Here is a 26307-nt window from a genome sequence, read left to right as displayed (position 1 = left end):
GGTTACTCTAATTCAAGTGAGAAGTAGTTTGAAACAATACTTTTTATTAACTGTACAAAACAGAGGTCCTTCATTTGTCCTAAGCGTGTTTTGCTCAAGCAATATGAAAAGTTGCAAAGTATGTTACACACACAAACAAAAACCACACAGAAACCTTTTTTTCTTTCTCTTTGTTAGAATTGGCTCGTATATATTATGTGAAAAATGGATTATTTTCCTACTTCTCTAAGCAATACAGGAGGTTAAACTCATTAAATAATTTGAACTTCTATAGTTGTAAGGGAAAGGGTATTGTGTCTCTCCTTCCCTTTTCATAAGGGGTCCTGGTATGCCAGATGGTCTACTGCTTTTGATGTTCAGTGTATAAGGATTTTGCTGCAGGATTATCCTTTTTTTGTGATGTTCCAAAAACTGAGGAAAATTCGTTGGAGCGCTTTAAGGATGCTTTTCTTACTCACAATTGAAGTAGATACTTTTTCCCCCTTCCATTTATTTGTTAAACTACCTGTTATTATTTTTATTATTTATTTATTTATTTTATTTTTAAATTCTGTAGCATGCAAAAGGGCTGAGGTTGATCTCAAAGAGCATCGTTTATATCTCACATTAATAGAGGTAGAGCAAATCATACTTCTGATTCTGTGACAAATAGATATGAAAATACTGCAGTGAATTTTAAGATTGGTGGAACACACACTTTGGGGCTACTATATGGCACAGCAATTAAAACTCCTGTGGTTGTTTTTGGTTGGTTTATTTTTTGAGCAGTATGCTTTGTTCATTTACCTCTGTATTAAACCGCATGCTACTTATTTAGTACCTTACACTAGTCTATCCAGTGCATATTGAAATAGCTGAAGGATGTTAGTGTCATAAGCATTTAGAGGAAAGAATGTATCGCATAGACAGCTTAATGTCATGCTTAAGAGACACTAGAGGAACAGCATTTACCAAAATGTCATTCTCAAAGAACACCTTTCAAAAATAAGTAGAAATTAATTTTCTTATAAATTGATGTTATCTAGGCTCAGTTTTAATCCGTGTCCTCTGGAGTGTTATTATCTCTTGTAATGCGAGTCTGCCTTTCTCGTTTCTTTGGCTAACACTGTAAACAATTAATCGTGCAGATGGTAAGAGAACAATTCTGTTCATCTCACCTCACCAGTGAACAGACTTGATTCCACGTGCAAAGAAAGCAAATAGCCCTTCTCATGCTTCACTGTTACAACTGTATACTCTTCTGATGAACCAGCTGGTGAGCAATTGCAGCTTTCTACAAGGGTTCCTGGTAATCTATGGTGAGATATTTCCTCTGTCTTCATCAGATGACTGTAGAATAAATAATATTCCTGTTTAAAAAAAAAAAAAAAAAAAAAAAGTGATTGGGAATATGCATGCCTGTAAATGTATGTTCAGAATATGGAGACCGAGATTACAGACCTGTCTGCTTTGAGCCTTTGCAACTGAACTGTTCCATCCAAGCACCATCTCCAGCCTCACTGGCTGTTGATGGGCTTTCTTCCAAATGCAGATGTACACAAAGGAGTCATTAGGCATATTTTCACATTTCTTCTCTTTTGAGGTCCCCTCTGTGACAAGTAGCTTCAGGATGTTATAATACATCCTTTTAATTTTTAGCCTCCAATGTGTTTTACATATACCTCAAATTCTGGCTCATAACTTCGAGTAAGTTATGTAATGGTCCTTCATGGAAAAACTTCCCAAGACCAGGGACCTGGAATTCCAGTTCCTGGTAATAATTCTCTAAAGTATACAGACAGTGGGATTTATGTATTTAGACTTGAAATATTTCATAACTTAAAAGCTAATTCTTAAGGGCGAATTTGTCATAGAGTTTCAAAAGATATTATCCACCATTGCTGGAGTTTACACACAATATTACTAGATGTGCTCTACCTTCATGTCAGTCTCTCCCACAGCAATTTAATACAATTGAAGCAAAGATCAAAAGCTGCTTTTCTCTATCTTGGACAAATTTCAAAACTGATTGAATCAAGAAATGAACTGACCGAAAGAGAAGGCCTTGGTGATTTGATGCACTTACCTGAAGACACCCTTTCTTTAGCTTGGAGTTAGAAGCTGGGCTTCTGGAAAGAAGCCCGTGCTGCGTCAAGGGCACTTGTATGTGCCGACCGCACGCCGCTCGCCTGACGCCGGCCGCCGAGGGCACGGGCCGGGGGCATGCAGCGGTGCCTGCGCCCAGCAGGTGGGGCTGCAGCCTGCGCCGTGCTCCGCAACAACGCGTGCTGTCGCTGCCTTCGGCCTGCCCGTAGAGCCGACGGGCCGAGCGATCATGAACTGTTTGTTAACGTGTGCTGCGGCAGGATTTTGAACGGCGTCGTTCTGTTCGTCTCGTTTCTCCATTGGAGAACACCGGTTTTGCTTCACAAACTCTGATCCCCCACTCGATCGGTGTCCTGGACTCGATGGGGTACTGGAGGAGAGCAAAGCAGTATAGAGAAGTCACGTTTTTGTTAGGTTTTTTGTTGTTGTTGGCTTCCCCCCCCCCCCCCCCCCCCCCCCCCACTTGTGGCAACAGAAATTAACACAGTTTTGCTATCTTGAGATGCTGTGTTATGTGGGAAGTCTGGGCATCCTTTCAAGGCAATGGGGGCAGAAAAGCTTACAGCTAAAGCTCTCTGAATAGTGTCAAACTTTTGGCTTGCTTGAGTGTCTTTGAAGAGGAATTGTCTTGGGTTGCAGATGAAATATACAATATAGTTTTAGTAACAGGACATTGGTTGTTTGTTTTTTGTTTTTTACTTTTTTATTTTATTATTATTATTATTTAATAAAAGAGCAACAACAATGAAAAAGTAGCAGGTTGGATGCGCATGCTTTACAGGATCTATGGCCTGGGTAGATAACTTGCATACCAGGTTCCCAAATTAAATGTCTCGAGTTATGAAGTGCCTTTGTCTGTGCCAAATGACAAGGGCCTTCCTTGAGATCTCATTTGAACTAAAAATTTCTTAAATATTTGATCTGGGGGGGCAGGGGAGACTATGTCAGTAAATGGTTCTGAGTATATCTCAAGTAGCCCTACATGTACATGCCCACACTTACTGTAGTGAATGTGTGTGAGGAAGACTTTTACAGGATGGTGAAGGAAGTCATACTGGCAGTGCACCTTCACAGGATCAGCGATGAGAATCAGAAACCACGGGTTAAGTGATGATATGCTACAACCGAAGGAAGCTGCAGTGCAGTACTCTTATTTCAATGAAGTTTTTCCCTGTTCTTCTGATTGCCAGCAGAACCAGATCCTAAATGGACAGCTTTGTATTTAGGTTTGAATCCTGAGCTGGACACAGACTTACTTTCTGCCATGTAGCTTAGTAGCCATCTGAACTGCTTTGTGCCATCTCAACAGTGAACAGAATTTTTGCTTTCTTGAACTGGACCCTGAAATACCTTGTCAGCATGTATCTGACGTTTTTCTTTAAGAAAAAAAGAAAAAAGCAAACAAGGATTACCTAAGTATTATTACAGAATATGTTTATTACTTATTCTAGTGAGTACTCAGAAGAATGGTAAGCAGCAACCAACAGTATCTTTAAAAATTTGGTGAGCTGTATCTTCCTCAACTCCTACATATGTAACAATGGAAGTAGTGTGCAGGTCTACAGAGGGTAATGGGAAAGCACTATGGGTTTATTTGTTGTTGTTTTGTACCCAAACCCTTTCTACACTTGTGTAAGGCCAGCTGTTCTGCCTTCTCTCTCTGCTGCCTTACAGCCCTCTTGGGAAGCCAAGTGAAGTGATGATTCTATGTCGGGGAGTGTTCTTCTGTCCATGTGAGAAAGGGAGTTGCCCTGTCTCTTTGCTGTCCTTTTCTGGGCTAAGTCTATCTCTTTGGCAGAACCTAAGATTAGAGTCTCACAAGAAAAAGAAAATTATTACATTCCTCTAATACAATTAAAACAAACAACAAAAAAAGAGGTTATACTCTTGTAATTTAACTTAGGTTAGTGAGCTGTTGAGAAACATAGTATTTCACTTCTCACTATAAACTGACTTCTTTCCTTATTCAGCGTTCCTCTGAACAAGGCTGTATTTGATGTACTGCCCTGCATTATTTCTGTCACTTGAATATCTCCCGCAATTTACTTAGGAAATATGTGCTATTAAGTTAACATTCTTCTTGCAACATAAAACACATTTATTTAGAAGTGGGCTCTTATTTTTCTGTTGTTGTGATGATATAAAATTAAGGAAAAAACATGTTGTTTTTTTGGGGTTTTTTTGGTTTTTTTTTTTCTTTGTTGTTGTTTTGTTGTTTTTTTGTTTTTTTGTTTTTGTTTTTTTTTTTTTTTAAGTTATCAATGGGAATCAGAACAAATATTCACCTGTAGTCCCCACGTTCTCCTCTTGGAGGCAGTGAGTACATGAGTGACACTTGTAAGCATACCTGGTATGTGACTAGTCTGGTAGAAAAACTGCTTACAGGCAGATTTGTTGTAGGTGGAGTGGGGAAGGGTTTCAAAATGGAATTGGTTACAACCATTGCCACTTGTTGCACTAGCCCCTAGCACAGGAGTGTGCGTAAGTATAGTCCTGTATCAAAAACCTCTGCAGAATTCCTTTGCTGATGGCTTATTATCTCTCTTAGGGGGCAATTATGTTGCGGTAAAGAACTGACGTTCATAATGTCCAATAATCCGATGTTGTAGAGCTCAAAACAAAAAATACAGCTGGTCACCTGCTGTGGTTTCTTTAAGTGCAGATTTATCAGTTTTATTCAGTGTGTCTTTCCAATAGCGATTGAGTATAGAAATGAATGAAATAATGTTAAAAAATAACTTTTTTTTTTTTTTTTTTTTTTTTTTTTTTTTTTTTTTTACTATTCATATCTTGCAAAAGTGTATCAGGTATTCTCTACAGTGAGTATCATCATCTGGGTACAGAGCCAGTCAAAATTTCTTTCATAGCTGTCTCACGACACAGTAGTATGTTTGGATAACTGTACAGGTATTGTGGTAATAATCCTCATGTCCTTCTACTTCTTTGTAAACTTGACATCTAATTCTTATTATTCTGTGTATTTAAAATCTTTGAGGGTGTGGGTGTGCACAGTGGCACATGCCCTCTTACCTTTTTTCGGCAAGAAAATGTGCAAAGTACCTGAAAAGACAAAAGGATTTACACTGTGGGAAGGCTCTGTGGGAGTAGGAAGAGCATGAATTTAATAAGCCATGGAGATTTTTCATAGTAAGTAATGAGAAATTATTATTGCTTTTGAAAAGCAAAGGCATTAGTTGTGTAATGTCATTCTTTTAGTAGCTGATTTTTATTTATTTTTATTTTCATTTTTTATTTTTGAGGGGGACAAATACTTAATCTGCCCATCTGTACAGGTGGGTCTGTATTCTGAAATACCTCTAACCAGTTATGCTTCTCTCTAGCAGGTATCGTATTTGTATAAATTCAATTGGCTTTGTCAGTTATGTGGTTAAAGAGTACTTGTTTGTTCATCTGCGTAATTGTAAATTAATCTTATTTAGAAAAGCTGTAAGGAATCATTAATTTTTATTGCCAGATTTTTCCCAGTAGCAAACCACCACAATACAGGCTACAGCTTCTCCTCTGTCTCGTGCTCATTGTAGAAGAGACAGAGCTATTTTTAACATTTACACAGGCTAGATAAATGATTCTTCGTTCTGTGTGGTTTGGAGCTGGATCTGCGGAGCGTTTCATAATCATACCCTTTTTATGGTTTGTTTGAATTTGATCACTGGCTGATTTCATGCATTGATAATGACTGCTTAGGTTGCCTGTTTCTCAGCATATATTCACCTCAGACTTCTACTTTGACAGTGCTCTGTGTTTCCGTCTGCATGAAGATACAGAACTGAAATTGCTTTGCTTTCTTTACAAATGACTCAGAGTGTGCTTGTCCTTCCCTAAAATGTTGCCAGCGTGTGAAGGATTTTCAATGAGCAATGCTATAAGGCAGCATCTGGGAAGGTTTGGAGCTGCACTGGTGTGCCAGTGCACTGTGACAGAGGAGCAGGGCTGGAGCCAAGGCTCTGTAGCACTGTAGATCATATTGGTCACGTACTGGAAGTTTTGTTTATGTCACTTAGTTCCATTTGAGCTCATTAAATACTACTGCCATAATGTGGAGTGGACTTCCCAGTAGAGGTGAGTATGACTATTTTTTAAATTAAACTTCACTTAATTCCTTTGTGATATGATATTAGTAGTGAATGCTTACATGTTTGGCAGTATTTCTGTATGCATGTCATTTATATTTTAGTTACTCCAGTGGAAATATTAAGAAAAATTACAATGTATGTCATACATTAATTCATTCTCTTCTTATTTCAGTATTCAGAGTAACTCTTAATGTGTGGCAAGCTCCCATTCCTTTCTTGCTGCTGCTTGCAGAGGGCATCTTTTCACTAGGTGACTTCCTATGCGTTTTAAGTGTTTTTGAATCATGTTAGTGGTGCTGTATTATTGTTACAGGAAGAAACTAATTAACAGTGTGACTAAATACCCCTTGCAAGAGCTTCCTTTTTGGCTTGTTAAATCTCAAATTATAGTTATAATTCAATGCAAAGCACAAGAGCTGTTGGATTCTTCAGCTAAGCTATTTAAATGAAGAAGGAAATAAATTGTATACTGGATTTGACATGTTGTCTATGTCTGTCATTGTTAATATTAAAAGTTATGACCTGCCATGCCCAGGATAGCATCCGATAATTCATTTGCACTGACAGCTTGCTTTGAGAGGGGTATAAAATTACTGTCGCTTCTCCCTAATCAGTTAAATTTGAGATTTAGTGCAGTAAGTTTTATTTAAGGGAACAGATACTGTGCTGAAGGTAGTCTGTGAAGTTGTTGTAGTAAATCTTTAAGCTCGAAAGAAGCATTATCGAAAACAAAATGAACTTTGTACCTGTTTAAAAAAAAAAAAAAGTTTGAGAATTTATAGCAGAACACTCAAAAAATCAAACTCATTAAGCACTGTTGTTCTGCTAATATGTTGAGTTGTGAGACCTGCTATGATTTTATTTGGATCTTCTGATTGTAAGTATTTTAATAAAAGAAGGGAAGAAGCTGAAAATACTTATTAAAACATTTTTTCTTGCTTGCTAAAAATGTCTGTGCTTTCTGTGTAAAGGCTGCTGTGTTTTTTGTTATGCTTTTTTTTTCTTTTCTTTTTTCTTTTTTTTTTTTTTTACAAGGAACTAGGACAGCTCATGCATTTTCCTGCTAAATATATTTATGAGGCAGCTGTTTTATAGCTTTCAGCTCTAAAGTTATAGATAAGTGTGTATTTGTTTGACAGAAGATTCGAGAATTTCCATTTACTGCCAGTACATGTAAAGCTTGGCTAAGCAGACTGCATCAGGAGCACACACCATTTGTATTAGCCAATCTGTCTTTGCAAGTCCCAGGGCCACTATCTTGCTAGAAGCCACTGTGTGCTTTTGAAAGCATGAAATTAGTTTTATACTGAGCACATGGTTTCTCATTTAGCAGTTCTTTTTATGGTAATGGTCAATTTCTGGTTCAGTGCCAGAATTTTGGTGTTCTGTCAAAGCTGATAGCTTCTGCTAAGGTGTTCTTTGGAGATAACCTTCCCTCTCCCCTCCACCCCCCCCCCCCCCTCCCCCTCCACCCCCAACAAGAAAGGAAAAAAACTACACACACACACAAAAAAAAAAAACAGCAGAAAAAAAAACCAAAAACAATAAAACCAGGTGGAGGAGACTCTAATCAAGGAAAATTGTCCCCAGTGACCACGCTGGGTGATTCACATTTCAGTTAGAATTTTGGTATGATTTTGTAGTTTTTCATATAACATTCCTAAGCATATTTTTGTTATTTATTACATAAAAATATTAGACTGATTGTCACCTTCTTAAGATTCATATTGAATTTTTAAATCACTTTGCAAAAATCGCTGTTGTGACATGGAAAATTACTATCCGTTGATGATATCTTACTCTGTGTTTATTTGGTGATCAAGATAAAGTGCACTTGACACGTGTCTATGAGGCACCCTAAACATCCAAGAGAGTCATTCTAGACTGCAACAGTAGAATGTGTTACAGAGTCTATCTGGAAACTTTTAAGGACTCACTGTGAGGTATTAGTGAATACTTTTTTTTTAAAAAAAAAAAAAAACAACCTTCTGTATTACATATAATTTGTAAATTGATTAGGCAGCTGTTTTTTTTTTTAATCTGTATTTCATTCTTAAAATCATAAGGGACCCTAAAAGGGCATCTAGTCTAATTCCCCTTCAATAAGCGGGGACACCTGCAGCTTGATCAAGTTGCTCAGAGCCCTGTTCAGCCTGACCTTGAGTGTCCCCAGGCACAGGGCATGCACCACTTCTGTGGGCGACCTGCTCTGATGCCTCACTACCTTTAGCACAAAAAGCTTTTTCTTTATATCCAGTCTAAACCTTCCCTTGTCTTATCATCACAGACCCTGCTAAAGAGTGTGTCATCTTTCTTACAGCCTCCCTTTAGATAGTGAAAGACTCTCCTCACATCTCTCTGGAGCCTTTCTCTTCTTCATGAATAGTCCCAGCTCTCATCCTGTCCTCGTAGGGGAGTTGTCATTCTCTGACCCTCCTCCCCTGGATGGCCTTTAACAGGTCCATGTCGTTCCTGACTGAGGACTCCAGACCTGGACACAGTACTCCAGGTGAGCTTTCACCAGTGCAGAGTAGAGGGACAGGGTCACGTCCTTCCACCTGCTGGCCAGGTTTCTTGTGATGCAGTCCTGGATAGGATTGGCTTTCTGGGCTACAAGGGTGCACTACTGGTTTATGTCCAGCTTCCCATCCACCAGTACTCCCAACTACTTTACAGCAGGGTTATGCTCAATTTTTTTCATCCCTCAACTTGTATTGATAGTGACGATGGCCATGACCTAGATGGCTTTATTGAATATCATGTGATTTTCCTGGGCTCACTGATACAGTCTATCTCAGTATCCCATCCATAAGTTGTCTCAACCACACCATGCAGCTTTGTGTCATCTGCAACTTGCTGAGGGTGCACTCAGTCCCACTGTTGATGTCATTGAGGGACACCACTTATCACTGATCTTCATAGGGACATTGAGCTATTGGCCACCACTCTCTGAGTACAGTTTTGCAACCAGTTCCTCATCCATCAAACAGTTCAACTAATCAAATCTGTAGATTTCCAATTTGGAGAGAAGGATGTTATGGGGGACTGTGTCAGAGACCTTACTGAAGTCCGTGACAATGTCATCAATGGCTCTTCTTTTTGATGCAGTTATGCCATCGTTGAAAGCCACTAGGCTGATCAGGCTGGACTTGCCCTTGGTGAAGTTGTGCTGATTGTTTCATGTCACCTCTTTCTCTTCCACATACCTTAGCATAGCTTCCAGGAGGATCTATCTGTTACCTTCTTCTGCTCAGAGGTGAGGCTGAATCATGGGAGAATGTTCTAGCCTTCCAGATTAAAAATCATTCCCTTAATAGCAGCTACTCATGGTGAAAAATGAAGTTGATTAATATTGTACTGTGTTAGGCTTCACTTGGATTACTTTACCCAGTTTGCATTAATCTCTGTTGTATATTAGGAAACTTGAAACTGTGCTGCTTCTAATAAGAGTTTCCATAATTTTGTCTTGATGCTGCAATGAACAACTTTTATGATATAATTTTATTTTTTCTTGCCAAGTTGTGTCAGCTGGGCACAAAATCCTAACTATGTTTTCTGTGGAAGACACAGTGGGGTCTAGAAATGATGGGTTTTGTCCTAACTACTGAGGACAAGTCCTGATCATCTACCAATATACCATTTTTGGGAAAGAAGCTGGAGGTCAACCTGTTAAGAAGTAAACTGAACTGGGTGTAGCAGTTTTGGATTATTCTGTGGTCATGGAGGAAGGAGTGGAATCTCTGGAGAGTGCTGCTAAAAGTCTCTGGGAAGGTAGCAGAATGCCAGTTCAACAAAGCCCCTTTCTCAAAGTCATGGTTTTTGGAGCATCCCGTAGTCATGAAGTAGATGCAAACTGACAGCTTGTTTTTTATACAGTTTGAAAAAAGATGGTTGCTGTCACTCTAGGACCTTTGAATAAATACACTGTTGCTGTCATTTTAGGACTTCTGAATAAATTTGCTTGTTATTCTCCAGTGCATGTTTAAAGGCTACCAAGCAGAAAACATCATTACAGACATTTGGAAAATGATGTCTGACATGTTACAACCATGACATATAAAATTTGTTTTATTTCTTTAAGTACTTTAGCTAGAATGTCTTTTCTTGTCCTTTTATTCTTTGTGAGATTTTTTTTATATGTGCTTTTTATAGCTATAAATATATGCTTGTCAGATTTCAAGCTGGCTAGTTCTTTGTTCCAATACTTTGTTGCATGTAAGGTACTTTCAGCTCCAGAGATCTTGCATCTTTTTCCAAGTGTCTTTATTGCTGTGTATTTCCCTTCCTGTCATTTCACATTGGTATGTAATGAGAGAAGCAAGATCCGGAATGCTAGTTAAACTGGTCAGAACTTCCTAGTATGAAACTCTACAGCTTCAAGAGAGCTTTTCTGTTTCAGATTGACAGTTTTCATATGGCAGCATAACTTCAATTTCTTCTTCAGAAGATCCTTTAGAAGACGTCAATGTTAATACATGGGTTCTTTTATTGTTTGAGTGGTCTGGGGACAGCAGCTTCACTACTGCAAGTTTACTTACAAGAAGATCCTGAAAAAGAGGATACTGTAAGCTAAAAGGAAAAAATAACTGGGGAAGTGGTTTAGAGTTGTAAGCAATTCCATGTTGATGACTTGATTGTGACTTGAGACTAGGCAAGCTCTGTGTGGAAATCATGAATTTGCCTTTTTCAGTGAAGGTCATTTATGATTCTTGCCAAGAGAGGAGAGTAAGCTGACACTGTGGCAGCCCTGTTGAAGCCTACTGCTGAAGCTGGAGTTTCAGCATGTTGTTCTGTGCCGATAAGCTAGAGAGCCAGGCAGGAGTTGAGATGTTCTGGAAGCCTCACCCAGAATGTTCAGCCAAGAAGCTCTGCTTTCTTCTATATGCTTTCTGTATTGCTGGATTCTGAGCAGTGCACATAACATGTCTTTCAAAAGAAAATGGACCAGATAACTTTCCTTTGATGGAGGTTTTTTGTTCCTGTTTTCTTTTCTGATGGGAGGAAAGCAGAGTACTTTTTGATCTGTAAGGACTAAAGAGGTTTCTTTTGTATTGACAGCAGCAGCTGGGCAGATGAAAGGCTAAATTCATTAGCCTTGGGTAGTTCTTGAACTATCCTGAGTGGAGCTTTTTTGTGCATGATCAGTGCAGACCTTCAAATTAATGATCAGTGCTTTAGTAATTTTTCAAATTAAGAACTGACACTTTTTGAGTTCTTAGAGTATGTTGTAGGAGCTAGGTGAGTGAAAAGATTTGACTGAAAGCTTGATGGGCAAACATTTCTTGCTAGGCAGTGTGAAAATGTCAAACTACTGGCTAGATGGGAATTCTTTGTGTTATAACATTTGATAATGTCACACAGTAGTTTCTGCAGTGACTCTGAACAGCATATGAAACCTATGCTCTGATCAGTACATGAGCTTGAAGTCTTGCTCCTGAAGTATGGGAGGTTAACAGCTGTTTACACATGCAGGGATTTCTCAGTTCTTTGTGGTTTTCTGTTTGTGTGTTGTTTTGGTTTGTTTTTCCCTTCTGTTAGAGTTATTTGGTTGGATGTTATTTATATTCTTACTGAGCTAGAGGAAGAGACAGAGAGCAGGTCCCTAGTGTGCTGGTTTAAACCTGTTCTTGGGCTAAGGACCTATGTAGGAGCTCTTCCCTGCTCTTTTAAAAATAAGAAAGTCATATATATAGAAATTAGCAACCTATGTGGTTTTCTGTCAAAGGATTTAATGTAGGACAATGGTACTATTGTTTCCCTTCTGCTCTCTTCAAGCATTCATTAAAACATAAATTTTGATTTCTGAATCATCAGCTGGAAACTTGTGAATTTCACTCAGGGGCCTCCATTTCTCTTTTTTCTTCAGAAGAAATCCATGCAGGGTGTTCCTAAAACTGTTTTTCATTTTGCTTAACATGGATTTTAAATTTTTTGCGGACAGGTATTCAACTTCTCACTCAGCATAGAGTGCTTGCAATGATGGCATCCTGAATTATTTTGTTTCATAACAGGTAGAATGCATAGTCCTAGGAGTCACTAGAAGATGAGTCTTCTATTTTTTATCAGCAGAGCAGACTGAAGTAGACCATGGAGAAAATAAAGTTGTGAGGAAGATTTCGAGGCTTAAGAGTGGGACATCTGGATAAAGAGTCACAGAAATCACTTCATCAAGAAAATACAGGCTGGTTGGAAAGAACTGAAGTGTATTGTTAGGAATTGCAATTAGTGTATTGTGGCCAGATTTGTTAGCAGCAAGGCTGGAGTTTGGTGTTCTGGATAGTAACAGTCCCTATTGTATTCAGCAGTCACTGTAACAGCTTCTTTTATTTATTTATTTTAAAGAAACATAAATAGCACTGGGCACCTGTGTACCCAGACTACTGAAAATAAGATACAAACTCCTCAGCCACTTTGGCTAGTAAGCAGGACACAGGCTTCAGAAATGCCAAAGCTGAAACACCAGAAACTTATTTGCTGAGGATTAAATCATCATGGAAACATTCTGCTTTTTTCTTTTTCTGGTTAATAGGAATGTTTATCTGAAAGATGTAGCGGCAGATTTTTTTGTTAAGAGCTATTGACAGAAACAAGATTTGGCAGAAACAACTAAAAATATTTTTGTTGTTTCTTCATTTTGTTTATCATTTGCCAGCATTTGCTCATTTTAATGATTTCTTCTTTCTAGGAAGTATTTCTCTTTGCAAGGAAGATTTTTTTCTCCTGTTTCTTTCCCCCTTCCTCGGGAGAAACAAGTGGAAACACTTTGTTGTAGAGATTACTGAATATCACTTGGGGTAAAATATTTTGGTTGACATTGTTTTCTCTTACATGGCAGACTTCAGTGCTGAAACCATTGTTACTGCATGGTATCTATGCAGTTGGTATCATTTTGTGGGAAATGTTTTTGAACTGGATAATCAATGAAGCTTAAAATCCAAATTAATAAGGTAATAATTTAGCAACACTTTATGAATTGCCTGTAATCTAGTTATGATTTGCAAGAGAATATTTACTCATGAATATTTGGGTGGAAAAGCTATTCATCTAAATGCTTTATAAATTCCTAAATTCTAAAAAATGTTCCTTGCAAATAGGTAGTGTTTGATGCTTGCAGTGTTTCACATCATTCACCATCAGTTACTCGGTAGAGGCAGAAACATCCTGCTGCTCTAAACTATATCAAGATACCCAGTAGCAAAGCAGCATGAGAAAAACTAGAAAATAATGAACCTTTTCAAGTATTTTGTGTTGCTTTGTATTTGAATAACAAGAGATTAATATTTGAATAAATATGATGTACTTCACCTTTTTCTCTTTGTTCGGAAATAAAATTTAATGTACTGGTCTTTTATCTTTAAAACGCCATTTTATGCCTAATAGGCATGTTATTAAATTGAACAGCATTCAAAAACCATTAAGAATGTCTTTCTAAATAATAATTTTATCAGATGATTTAAATTTTACTATTATTTTTTTCAAGTAATAATTCTAGCCACCTTCACTAAAAGAAGAAGAATGAAAAGCTTTGTCGAATTCTTTGATTGTTAGTTTAGGTTTGCCTGTGTAGTTGTCTTTTATGTACAAGAAATACACTTGGAGGACTCTTAATTTATTGAAGGCCAAGCATCATTCTGAAATTTATGGGCCTATTTGAAGTTAAGGCTATAGATTTTAGTCACATTTTGTGTCAAGATTCCAGTGGTAGAAGGGAAAAAGGGAATTGTGCTGGGCATCTACCCTGACAAAGACAGACCATGTTTATAATCATAATTTGTGTCTATTTTTGCTTAAATACTTAGTAGGTTATGGAATGACAGACTTTCTTAGAACCAATGTAGTAATTTTTTCCTTTTTAAATTTTCTCTCCAGAAATGTTGTATAGCGTTGTCTCCTCTTTTGAAAACCTAGAGTTACTGTCATAGTTTTGTGGTGCTGCTGTCAATATTCCACATCATAACATCATGTGCAGTATAGATCATCAGTTTTGAGCACACTATTCCGGTTGCTCCAAGTCTTCCCTTTGCACTGTTGATGCAACTTACCAAAGTTACTTTAGGTGTTTTGAATAGCTAAGATAGAAATGCAAATGACAATAATTGTCATGAATTGTGTTCTTTCTGCTAGTTGTCGATTAGCAGCCAGTTCAGGTGATCTGAGTCTGATCCCTCTTGCACCAGAGGTTTTCGTTCTAGGGACTAACTGCTGTGTACTACACAGAAGGGAGCTCATCCAGCCCCTCTGAAAGACAATATACCTCATTTGTTCAACACTGATCTCTCTGTGGCAAAGACACAGGTGGAAAAATGTCAGGCATTTGGGAAGATTGGGTGAGGTCCCTGTGTATAAGATATGTACAAGATAGAGAGAGCACGCACTGAACTTGGGTGAAAAAATAGCAAATTTTGCTGTCCTTAATGGTCACAAAATGTGCAGCTAGAAATGCTGTGTTGTAAAATGCACCACAATAGTAACTCTTGATGAGTGGTGTTAATCTGTAAGAAAGTGATGACATCACAAAAACACCAGTTTGTTTGAAACTGAAATTCTTTTACCTTTTATTATTTTCTAGACCATCTGTTGAATGAGCATGTAGTTTATTGCCTGCTGTTAGAGTACTAGGGTCAGTAAACATTGTTGTGCAAATTCAAGATTTCAGACTTTATATAGTTGTGAGAGTGACATCAGTAACAGTGTAGAAACAGTGGAGGACTGCTTGAAGAACCACTAACATTTTTCTTTTTCCTTCATGTTTTCTGTTTTCCTCTTTGTCCTTGCTGTTTAATGCTCAAGGAATATGGTTGTGCTGTTGTGATGGAGAATAATTTGCTGCCAGAGTGAGGTAAAGTCTGAAGGGACATCTACTAATTAACTGAAAATAATGAGAATAATCTTCCTGTTACACAGATCAAAGCAAATTTGTTACTAAGAAATTTGGAAGTCAAGGATTTTGTAAGCTATGTATGGTCTAGCCTCATTCTCTTGCTATAAACAAAATCAGAATCAAACTCATATCCACTGGGTTTGGAAGATTCTGATGACCAAAGGAATCACCAAGTCTTAATCTCCTTAATTCTTTTAATTCCTTCTTTAGAAGGAATTTTTTTCTCTGGTATGCAACTGTGTGGTGTTAAGTTCAATAACTGCAACTGAACTAGAACATGTTACTTAGAAAAATCCAAGTTCAGTTTAAGGACTTCAGTTGCTACACTGTTCAGTTGTCACACTGCAGAACTGCTTCAATTATCCATTAACTTAACTGCTGAGAATTGCACTTTAATATGTATCTGCATTTTCTGTATTACAAGCCTGGGAATGTCTTCTCCTGCTATTATATACATCCTCATTTTTTGCCTAGGTAGCTTGGGCAAGTCCATCGCTGCTTGTATTAAGTGTGCCGTTGCAAACACAAATTGTAACATCTGGAAGAAGTATCTCTTACCTTCTCTTTCAAAAGCTTGATTCATACTGGTGATCTGTGTGGGGCTTTTTTTTTTTTTTTTTTACAGGTGTGTGAATCTTAATATCAAAAGGGACTTCAGTTTTAGTTTTAGATGGAGTTCCTTTCTCAGTAATAGTTCCAAAGACTTTTATTTATCTACATTTTTATTTATCTACATTGCATTTTCCATAAATACAGAAAACAGGGAATACAGTATCTTCTGCCTATTTTCTGAGCAGTTTGTAAAGACATCGCATTTGATTCATTTGACAGAATCTTTCTTATGTTTTACCTGAAGTTTTGGAACCGGCTGCCCACAATCCAATCATGTAAATAATTTCATAGAATCTTCTTTTTCATTTAATCACTACTAGTAGTACCTGGAATGCTTGCCAGATACTCCCCTGGCGTTTGCGTTTTCCCATTTTGTCTGGGTACTCCAGGAGCAATATTGTTCCATGTGATATTCAGGCTATTATCCTTGGGATGTCTTCAACTCATTTGGAGCATGTTCATAGCACCCAGATCCATCCACAAAGCCTTCTTTCTGTAGTTTGTGGGAGGAGTGGAAGCATGGTGTAAGCATATTAATTTATTTGGATGACTAATTCCTTCCTGTTTTACTTAAAATAGTGCTTAGAATGTAGTTGCGCAGAACCTCCTGGACAGTGTGTCACTGTTAACAGGCTTATTCTTAAGCTTGTAACTGTAAAGCATGATGCTAATCTTTCTATATTTTGCAGATTGGTGTTCAGGATTTGACTCCAGTAAACCCGCTGCCAGAATATGGCATTTTTCTGTTAGCAAACTTCCCCCAAGGCAACAGAAGTGAAAAAGCACTATATGTTTAAATTTTGTTGTGAATTTATTTATATGATTTCTGTATCACTTGCAAACTTGACCTTTTAGTGTAATAAGCTGCTGATTATCTAATCAGGGTGTCAGGGTGATCCCTAATCTGTGTGTCTGTATGTGTGCCTCTATTTGGAGCAGAAGGATTTTGAGAGTGCAGATCATTGATAAATCAAAAAAATGTTTCAGTTGAGTATTTTAAGAAAGAAAAATCACAGCTATGGTTGTATTAGAAAAGGAAGTTACTTTGCAGCAGTTTCTACTGTGGGGACGCTCAAACCAAAATAGAAACAGACTTCTCTCTTCTGTATGCCTTTCAGTATCTGGTTTAAATTGTTCACTTCTGAATTGCCAATGTTTTTCCTGCTACTTGAACCCTACTTCTAGTTCCCTGTACTGTAGTTACACCAGGCCTGGTACTTTTCTTCCAGAACGATGTCTTACATTCTTGTAAGTATTGTAGTCTAAACTGAAAACAATATGTTTTCTTTTCATGTAATCAGATGGAACTATCTCCTCCCCTTTTCTTAACATTTGTCTTCATGTTAAATTACAGAACTGATTTTTTTTTTTTTTTTTTTCTCAGCAGTGAAGCCAAAGTATGGAGTGCTACCCTCTGATTTATATTCCTTTAGCTTTAGAATTAACTTAAGTTTAACATGTATAAAGCTTTTTAAAAATAAGTAGCTGCTCTGATTTCTTTTAAAGACAAACCTAGTGTTGCCTGTTACGCTTCCATAATCAGCTCTGAAAGCATCTGAGTACTTTGAAATATGAAGTGTTGGAAGTTGCTAGTAACTGCTGAACAAAAAGATTTCTTTTTTGGTAAATAAAACATAGCAAGTGAGAATTTGGAAAGAAAGTATTTTCATCTCAGGTAGTGAGATTGGCTCAGTTCCTCAAAAATGACAACACACAGAAATGTTTTTCCTCTTTGTCATCCATCATCCACAAGTACATTTGAGGTTTCTGGTCTTCAGCTTAAACTGCTGTTAAGTTTTCATTATAAATGTGCCACCCGCTAGATTAAAAGGCTCGTCAGCAAATATTTATTAATGTTATCTTCTCGCAGACATATTTGCATAGTAATTTCTTGCTAGATATCCGTGCTTCTGGTTGTCAAATCTATACTGCTTCTTGTCAGCTTCACCATAGGGTTTTGAAATGGTAATAAGAATTGGTGGAGATGTGAAGCATGGAGACCTAATAAGATATCTTTAAGAACAAAAACCAGAATTGATACTGTGGGTAATAATGAAGAATACCTGCCATTGAATATCATATAAGGAGAACTTTCATGTGGAGGTACTATGGATCTTGATTTCAGAAATGTATAATTGTTCTTGTAGCCTTGTAAAAGGACAGAGCTATCTCCCCTCCTCCCCTCCCCCCAGTAAATAAATAAATAAAAGCCCAACCAACAACAACTAAATATTTTAGGTTACTTTCTGTTTGTTTATTTTTTAATATCTTCAGCATTGTCTTGGCAGAGGACCTGCTGCTATTCTGTCTATAAAGGAGAAGCATTTCAATTCAGAGCTGCTTGTCTTCTATGCCATAACAATCAACTGAGTGGTTCTTTGTATTGCAGGCACATCTCAAAACCCATGGTTGTGTTATGCTAAACTTGTGTAAAATTATCGGAAAAAACATTTGCCATCCAAATTTTAAGATCTACTTCAAAAAAATGCATGAAGGCCTTGGGTAAAAAGTTTTTCACAGCAAGAAAATCACTTGATTTATGATGCAATCTCTCCTGAACTCGGGTTGTGACACCTAAGGAATGTTGCTCTCACCTAGGTTTTCAGCATCCTGCTTCCAGGTCCTCAGTGATACATGCAGAGTCCATATTTCATACTTGCTGTGTCTTAAACTTCTGTTATTCTTCAGGAGAAATAGAAACATACTGTTGCATAAGTTTGGAGGATTTTTATATGCGGGTTTGTAAAGTTGTCATCACAGTCTGTCTGTGCATACTGCCTGCTCATTCTTTTAATCTGTCAAGAGTTTTTAAACTACTTTTTAATCATGCCATGCTGGGGTGGTATTAAACATTTGGTCCAAATATCTCAGTGTAAGGATTTGTGAGAGACTTGAAGTTGGAGTGGTTTGCACTGTTTGTCTGGGATGCCACAGTAATCCAAAGGAGCTTGTAGTGTGATGATTTCCCTCAAGTTTAGAACCTCTTTCTTGGTGCTCAGTGAATGGCCAATTTCAGGCTGCTGGATGAATGATGAATGAAATTTAGCATTGTGAAGGTTGTTTTCTAAATTGTGAACTATTTTCAAATTTTTAAATTTTATTTTATTATATATATATATTTTTTGCTTTAAACCATATCAGGTTTGCATAAGCATATCAGGTTTGCATGTTGATTTGTTTTTTTCAGTGCTACACGAGCAAAGAAAAGGCACGTTGATAGGCTAAGTGAAATAATATCTTTAAATGACTTGGAGATCTTTAAACAAAACACCATACAGAAATACCATGATTGTTATTTTCCCATTTGTGATCTGTCTCTGCCTTGAGCCACTTTCTTGGAGAGATTAAGCTTTTTTTTTTTTTTTTTTTTTTTTTTTTCCTTCTCATATCTCACCTGGTTTTAAGCTGAGTAATCCTGCTTATGAGGAACATAAATGACTTCTTTGTTGGATGACTGCATGATCTCTACAGATTTGTGAAACTGGCTAGGATATATATTTGGCATTGTTCCAGGTAGCGAGTGCTTGGAGTAGGCTGGTACAGTTCTTCAGGAAACACGCTGCTTGCAGAGCTCACGTTTTCATTGGCTGGAAAAGTAACATCAGCTGGAGTCATTAATATAATTGTCTTTAGGGGTGCCTGTAGCTGATCTGTCTACTTTCCCAGAATAAGCCACTGAAGTCAGTAAATAAGGCAATAAAATATTTCATAGATAGTAAGTCCTATACCCCAGAAGAAAATAAGATCTAAAGGATTCTGAGAAGAACAGAGTTCATTCAAATGTTAGGAGATTGAGTTGTGTGGAAAGGGTATGGATAAAGAAAATATGTGCTATTTTTATGGGAGATGGTAAAGATTGCATCGCAGGAAACTTTCTTAAATGCTTTTAAGCACTTCAATAATGAAAAAAACAGAAAAGGGAAGTAAGTCCTAAGCAGTGTCTTTTAAGTGTTTTCACTTTCAGTACATGAACGTGACTAAAGGAAATACTTGAGTGCAAGAATATATCCCAAGGATATATTGGAAATAACAGTATTACAGAGCTTAAAAATAAGAAATCAAGTTCTACATGCACTTCTCTGTGCATATGGAATTGATTCAAGGCATATTTCTTCATAAATGTGCTTTTAAGGGTAAAGACATGACCTAATGTATTATTGAAGCCATTGTTCAAAGCATGATTTGATTTTCAGAATGATGTGATTTTTAGTCTTTTATCCAGTGAGTTAAAATAGCAACATTTCATTTTATATTTTTATAAGGATAGATATACTTATGTGTAATATACACACACGTAAAATACAAAAGTAGTTAAAGATAATTCCTGAGCATGGAACTGAGGCAGACGGAGTACTTTGCTAGTAATCTAAGCAGGGATAGTTTACTACGTTGAATTGCAATTAGTTCGGAGTTGAAAATTGTCACAATCAGGGCATAAACTATCTGTTTCTCATTTCAGTTTATTTCTTTTTATGCTTCAGCATAGCAAATATACTGGGGAATTCTAGATTGCAGTGTCTTGCAAGAGCAGAAAATTTGTACCAGTTCAATTCACTGAGACACATGTCTGCCTTACATGTCTTTCATAAAATAATTTCAACGTATTAATTACTGCAGTTCAAAAATGTGGCAAGCTTTTTTTCTGGAGAAACATCAGGAAGTATGTATTTTTATCCCATCCCTGCTGTTCAAGGCCAGGCTGCATGGAGTCCTGAGCAGCACGAGCTAGTGGGTAGCAAACTAAGTGACTGTTAAGGTTCCTTTCAGCCCAAACCATGATTCTGTTTTTTAAGTCAATAATTTGGGTCTTTTACTCTTAATTTTGATGCATTTCTACTGTATACTCAGAATATTTTTTCCTCCTTTTGTATTTTATAACCATAAATAGGACTGAAATTTTATTGATCTGCCAACCCAGAACTGTTTGCTAGTTACCTATCAGTTGTTGATATGGAAGCTAAACAAGTGCATGTGAAACTTCATTGTATTAATTTTATTTCACGCTCCTGATCACTGTCATACTGAAATGGGCGTTAAGTATGATGTATCAGAACTACTTTGAGAAGTGGTGAGCACTTGTGTGTAACTCTTACTTCAAACAGAAGGAAACTTCAAGGGAGGAAAGTTTTATGGAATAAATATATTATGATATATTATGTATATTGGGATGTGTGTGGGGAGGAGGATTTAGGTACAACAAATTATAGCACCCTTATCTTGTGCTTGCAACATTGGGGTTGAATCGTTGGGTGGTTGTTTTTTGTTTGTTTGTTTTTTAAAATTATTTTCTTTAATTCTGTGAACCTCTGTGGCCTTTGTCAACCACTACATTTGCTCTAATAATTTGTCACTTGAGAATAATGATGTGACCATGGTTGTTGACAGCTTGGACATACCATGACGAAGATTTCTTCTAGAGTGTATTCCCTTTATTGAAAGTGGTTTCTACTGAGGGAGTGGATATTTCCTGACATTTCCTGGGTTGTATTTATGCTCTGAAGGACTGGTCTTTGTTTGCAACCAGAAAGGCAGTGACTGCCTTCATTGTTTACTATATTAGATAAAGATTTTTCTGCTTCTCCAAGTGTAAGAGATTGCAGAGCAGAGAGCATAAGAAGATGCAACAGGCACCTTATTTTCTCCATCCTTGAAATAACCTGTGTCTAGCTTATCACCCTCCTTTTTTCATGCTGCCAATTAAAACCTGTATCTCTTTCCAGTGTGGTGAGTTGAACTTCCTGCCTACTTTACTTGTTTTGAATTGGAATTTTAATGTGGCATATTTCACAAGAGGAAGATGATTTATTTATTTATTTTCTCTTTTCCATGTTTTGGAAACACAAGCTTGGTAAGCTACTTTGGCATTAGTGGTAGGTGTTATTGTCTACTCCTCATATGTTTTTTCTGTCATACTAAGCTTAGCCTGTTAATGACTGTGGAAGGGTATGCACAATCAGCAGGCTGTGGTGGCACTGTCCGTAGTGTTGGGGACATTGGTGGTTTTAATCAGTTTGTAGGGAATACTGCTATTTTAAGTTGGTTAAAGATGATGGTTTGGTCTTGTTTACATAGCTTGTTTATATCTTTAACATGGCCTGTGTAGTTGCCTTTAGATATTCTCTGTCCTTCAGTTATCTTCTCAACTTAGCAACTGATCAAAATAGAATTATCACTTGCAAAAATTAGATCTGTGAAGAAATGTTCCATTGTAGCTTCATGAAACTCAAGCTGAATTGCACAGTCATATGAAAGTATTGTGTGCAATTTAGCTGATACACAAGAATAAACCCTAGGTTATGCCAACTGCTACTGTTAATTAGTTTTTAAATTCTGTCTTGGAGGCAGTTACAAATCACGTGCCATAGAAATCTGTAGAATTTTGCCTTTGAGCCTGTGAGACCTGAGAGTTTTTTGAAGTTTTCTGCTGCCAAGCTGCTTTGCACTGAGCGCTCTTCAGGGAATGTTTCTTTGGCTCGTTTGTTTTCTGCTCCAGAAATGTGTTCCTGATTTCCTTATTCGTGATGGTCATGTACAAAGAATTGAGGAGCTTGAAGCTTTTGCTTGTGTTCAGGCTGGACTGTCTTCACACGTGTGGAAAGCATTAAGCTGTCTTAGTATATAAATAATAAATTGCATAATAACCTGTATAATATTGCAGAATTTTGCTTTATGAATGAATTAGGTCTTGATTTTTCAATCAGTAACTTTTTTTGTGATAGACCATATGTGATAATCTTAAGAGAAAAGCTTGATACTACAGGACAGGTTGGTTTACAATTTTTGTTTAAAAAAACATGCACAAAAATTTGAAATCCTTGTTTATCTTGCATAATAATGAGTCTCGATCATCTGTTAACATGGAGTACACTTTTTTTCATTAAATTTCAGCTTTCTGTTGTTATATGGGAAGGGAGGGAAGTGGTGTTAATGGAAAACTTCTTGATGGTTCATATCAGCAGTGTGATATTAAATTTAGTACAATTAGGTATACCCAAGTTCATCCTGTGCGTATCAGCTTAATGGTTAAACTAAGTGGCATACATCAGCAAGGATTAGTGTGACAAGGTTTGCAATGCAGCAGAGCACTTGAACATTTATAAGTAACTGTCTTGAATCTTTCTAATTAAAACATGGGTTTCTCTCCAGTTACTCAAAGGCAGTAACAACCAGTGTAACCACTGATGCCACTTGTACAGTCACCATTGGGGTTGTAGGTTTTAGTAAGATCAAATACGGAGGCACATTCTGTGAGATGAGTTGGGTTCTCCACCTGCTTTAGACAAATCCCGAGTAAGATGGGAGAAATTTCATGTTAAATGTGTTATAGTTGAAGACTTCCTGGAACAGGTGCCACTTTATTTGAATTCAGATTGTATCACCTTTTTTGTGATTTGTGAGCTTTTTTCCATGTTTGTGACTTTGGTAGATCATTTGCATTTCTAAGTAATGCTACAATGTGATTTAATTGAAATGTGTTGTAGTCAACAACTATATGAATAGGAATCGATATGGTTAAGCTCTGCACAGTTCATAGAAGGTCTTAGGTTGAAAAGGACCCCAAAGATCATCTGGAACTGATAGAGAACAGCTTATAATGAGTTTCTAGGTTCTGTTTTCATTTCATAAAGTTGATTAAATAAATAAAGGCTAACGTGGATGAATTTCTATGGTAAAGATTTTGGGTTTTTAAGATCTAAGAAAACTTGTATTACTCTAAATATATCAGCAGTACTACTCAAATTCAGGCAATCTGTTCTCTGTCATTCAGCTTAATTCAGGTTTTGAATTTAACTGATAAACCTTGCAGTTTTTATCTAGTTTTATTCTTTAGTGCCAGACTCTCTTAGTTGTACCCAATTTGCTCTTGAAAATTTTCAAAATTAAAAAAGACCTTCAGTGCTGAAGATCTCATTCTATGTTGAAATAACAAATCTTACATCAGCTCAGAGTCAGGGTGATAGAAGTATGCGGCATTGCTGCATGCTTTTGTTTATTGTTGTGCTTATGTCAAGGTACACTAAGATTACGGTGTGTAAGAAACTGCATGCTCCCTAGAATATTTCCTAGTAATCTTTTTTACTCCATTAATGCCATTCACATTTATGATAACAAGCATACATTTCTTAGATTTACAGCATTTTGAATTTTATTTATTTATTTGTATATAAATCAAGTACATTCAAAAGCTTCAAATGTTTACAATATTCAGTGCGTGGTTATTTTGGGAATTTCATTTTAAGAACTTTCCCAGGCCTTATGATTATTGAAATTTAAGTCAGCACCTCTATAAGATTTATGCATTCAGTGAGTGTGTGGCTTATCAGAATTTCATAAGACCAAAGAATTTCTGAATGTTATCCCTAAAATAAATAAATAAACAACATTTAAATCCAGGCTAACCAGAGGAGAGTGGGGAGTGTAAGAGGCTCTGAATGTTGCTAATCTACTTAATTATCATCTGTGTTTGAGGTAGAAATATGAGTAGGTTTTTTTGCATTCATTTCATGTATTTATAACTGAGGTTCAAGGATAATAGGTTTGTCCTTTTTTCTTTTTTTTTTTTTTATTTTTTTCCCCAGCCAGCACGCAACATGTGCATGTGTCTGAATCAGAATAAATAGTTGTATTTCTTCTGAAATAAATCTTGAATATGCATTCTCTTTTTATGCCATTTCAGCGGTATCCAAATAACAGTTTTCAGATTGTCCCTCTTGTGGTTATTGCTATTGAAAACCAATTTAATTCTGGGTAATTCAGTATTGGTGTTTTTCATGCTATATAATACTGTCCTATATATATTAAATGTCAGTCAATTCATATGTTTTATGCTTTCATTTTGTTTGCTATACCTGTACTAATAAACTCAAGAATTTAATGAGTGTGGGCCACCGAAGCTTAACTGATATGTGCCCTGAGCACAGCTGTACAACAGTGCAGTCCTCCTCAATGTGTAGAACAGTGCTCTGGACAAAACCAGAACACTGACACATTACAAAGCAAACTACAGGTTAAATTGCAACCAGGGTAAATATTTGAATAAAAAATGTGGAGAATAAGGTTCTGTAGGGACATCCTAGGAATATCTGGAAAGAGCCCGGAAGGACAGTCCCATTGATTTTATTGTTATCGTGATGACCCTGTAGTTTGCATTAATGACTCTTGACCAGAGAGTTTGTATGACAGTTCTTTTTGTCTCCATTCAAGGAGAAAGAAAAGTAATGTAGAGCTGAAAGAAAAACCAGACTAATATTTAGTTTGTTCTCCAGATCTTTAATATATTTTTAATTTCTATGGGTATAGAAACAGTGAAAATGTATTCCTGTAATCTGGACAAGACTGAAATGTAGTTCATCTGTGTTAAGTTTTTCTTTTTAATGATCTGAAAGTCATCTGGAACTATTATAAGCCTAATGACTCTTTGTGAAGAGAAACTCTTGATGAAGCTGCATTTTGAAGTAGAGGAAGAGGGAATGGGCTCAGACTCATCTAAAAGCCAGGTTGCTTCTCACAGAGTTGTTCATGGTGTGGCTTCCAAGGCAGAATATGTTTATGCAGATCTGCAGATATGTTTATCTATGAAGGAACCTGTTCCACTTTGGGAAAGTAGGGCTGCAGAATCATCTGAGGGAATGGTCTTTGTGACAGGACGTTAATTGAATTTAAAATTGTTGCAGTTTCTGTAACTTCAGAGATAAAAATGAGCATGCTGTATGTCCTGTAGCTGATGTTAAGATAATTTTTTTTATTTTTAAAATTTTTGTTCCCACATGGCACACCAAAGTTCACTTCCATGCATAATGCTGTTAATAGGAAGTTAATCACTGGGCTTTTTTTTTTTTTTTTTTTTTTTTCCTGAATTGGTTGTAGTGCTCTCATAAATGTTAACAATCAAAGCAGTCTGCATAAAATCAAGAAATACCAAGTGATAATGTAATTAAAATTTCCCATGCAATCTTATTTGTTCTAAGATTCATGATAAGAGAAATTGAAATAGATCTCATACTTTCAGCATAATTATGGACTTTGCCTATGGCTGTAATAGGAAAATTTTCTTAACTTTTACACTTCTCAAAAGAATTAACATTAGATGAGCAGGATTTTCACTCTGCTACTCCTTTATTGAGCAAAAGCAGCTCTAATTCCCAAGCATGTAGCTGACAAAAGAGCAGAATTTACCCATTTTGGGGATGTTTTCTGAAGGAACGAGGGGGAATTATGTTAAAGCACAAAGTGTTGAAGCCAAAAAATTGAGGGGGGGGAGGGCGATGACATCAAACAACAGCAACAGAAACTAATCCATGATTACAAAAATTTATTAAGATTTTGATGAGGTTTGTGCTTTGAATTTGAATTATTCAAGTATGTCTGCTCTTGCGAATTGAGTGCTAGTATCCTCATCAGTAAAGTGTCTAAGCATGCTTAAGCATGTTCTCTCTTGCACAGGCATGGAACAGAAATAAAAATAAGAAAGAAAGCAATACAAAGCAGGTCATCCCATCCCCCCAACCCCCCAAATAAACACACACAAAAACAACCCCAGAGCAACAAAACAAATCAAGTAAAACAAACAAAACCTTAATAGAAGGTATGATGGAGAAAAAACCATAATGTCTTCTTGATGAACATGGCATTTAT

The 26307-nt window shown here is 36.8% G+C and overlaps 1 protein-coding gene across 10 annotated transcripts in view; it reads left to right on the top strand.

Moving 5' to 3' along the window:
• Positions 1-26307, top strand: part of ZNF385B (zinc finger protein 385B) — a 153823-nt gene that overhangs the window by 32916 nt on the left and 94600 nt on the right. Inside the window, exon 1 of one of the 10 annotated variants that reach the window (XM_072342217.1) lies at positions 4930-5232. The exons of 7 other annotated variants lie outside the window; for them this stretch is intronic. In XM_072342217.1, the coding sequence (XP_072198318.1) occupies positions 5217-5232 (16 nt within the window). In that variant the 5' untranslated portion in view covers positions 4930-5216. Of the gene's footprint in view, positions 1-4929; positions 5233-5825; positions 6166-26307 lie in introns of those variants that run through there. 2 more of the 10 variants (XM_072342216.1, XM_072342222.1) reach the window with 2 other exon arrangements.

Source organism: Excalfactoria chinensis, chromosome 7, assembly GCF_039878825.1.
Source record: "Excalfactoria chinensis isolate bCotChi1 chromosome 7, bCotChi1.hap2, whole genome shotgun sequence".
Taxonomy (NCBI): domain Eukaryota; kingdom Metazoa; phylum Chordata; class Aves; order Galliformes; family Phasianidae; genus Excalfactoria; species Excalfactoria chinensis.
The sequence above is the reverse complement of the archived record's forward strand: the minus strand, read 5'-3'. Positions and strand labels throughout refer to the sequence as shown.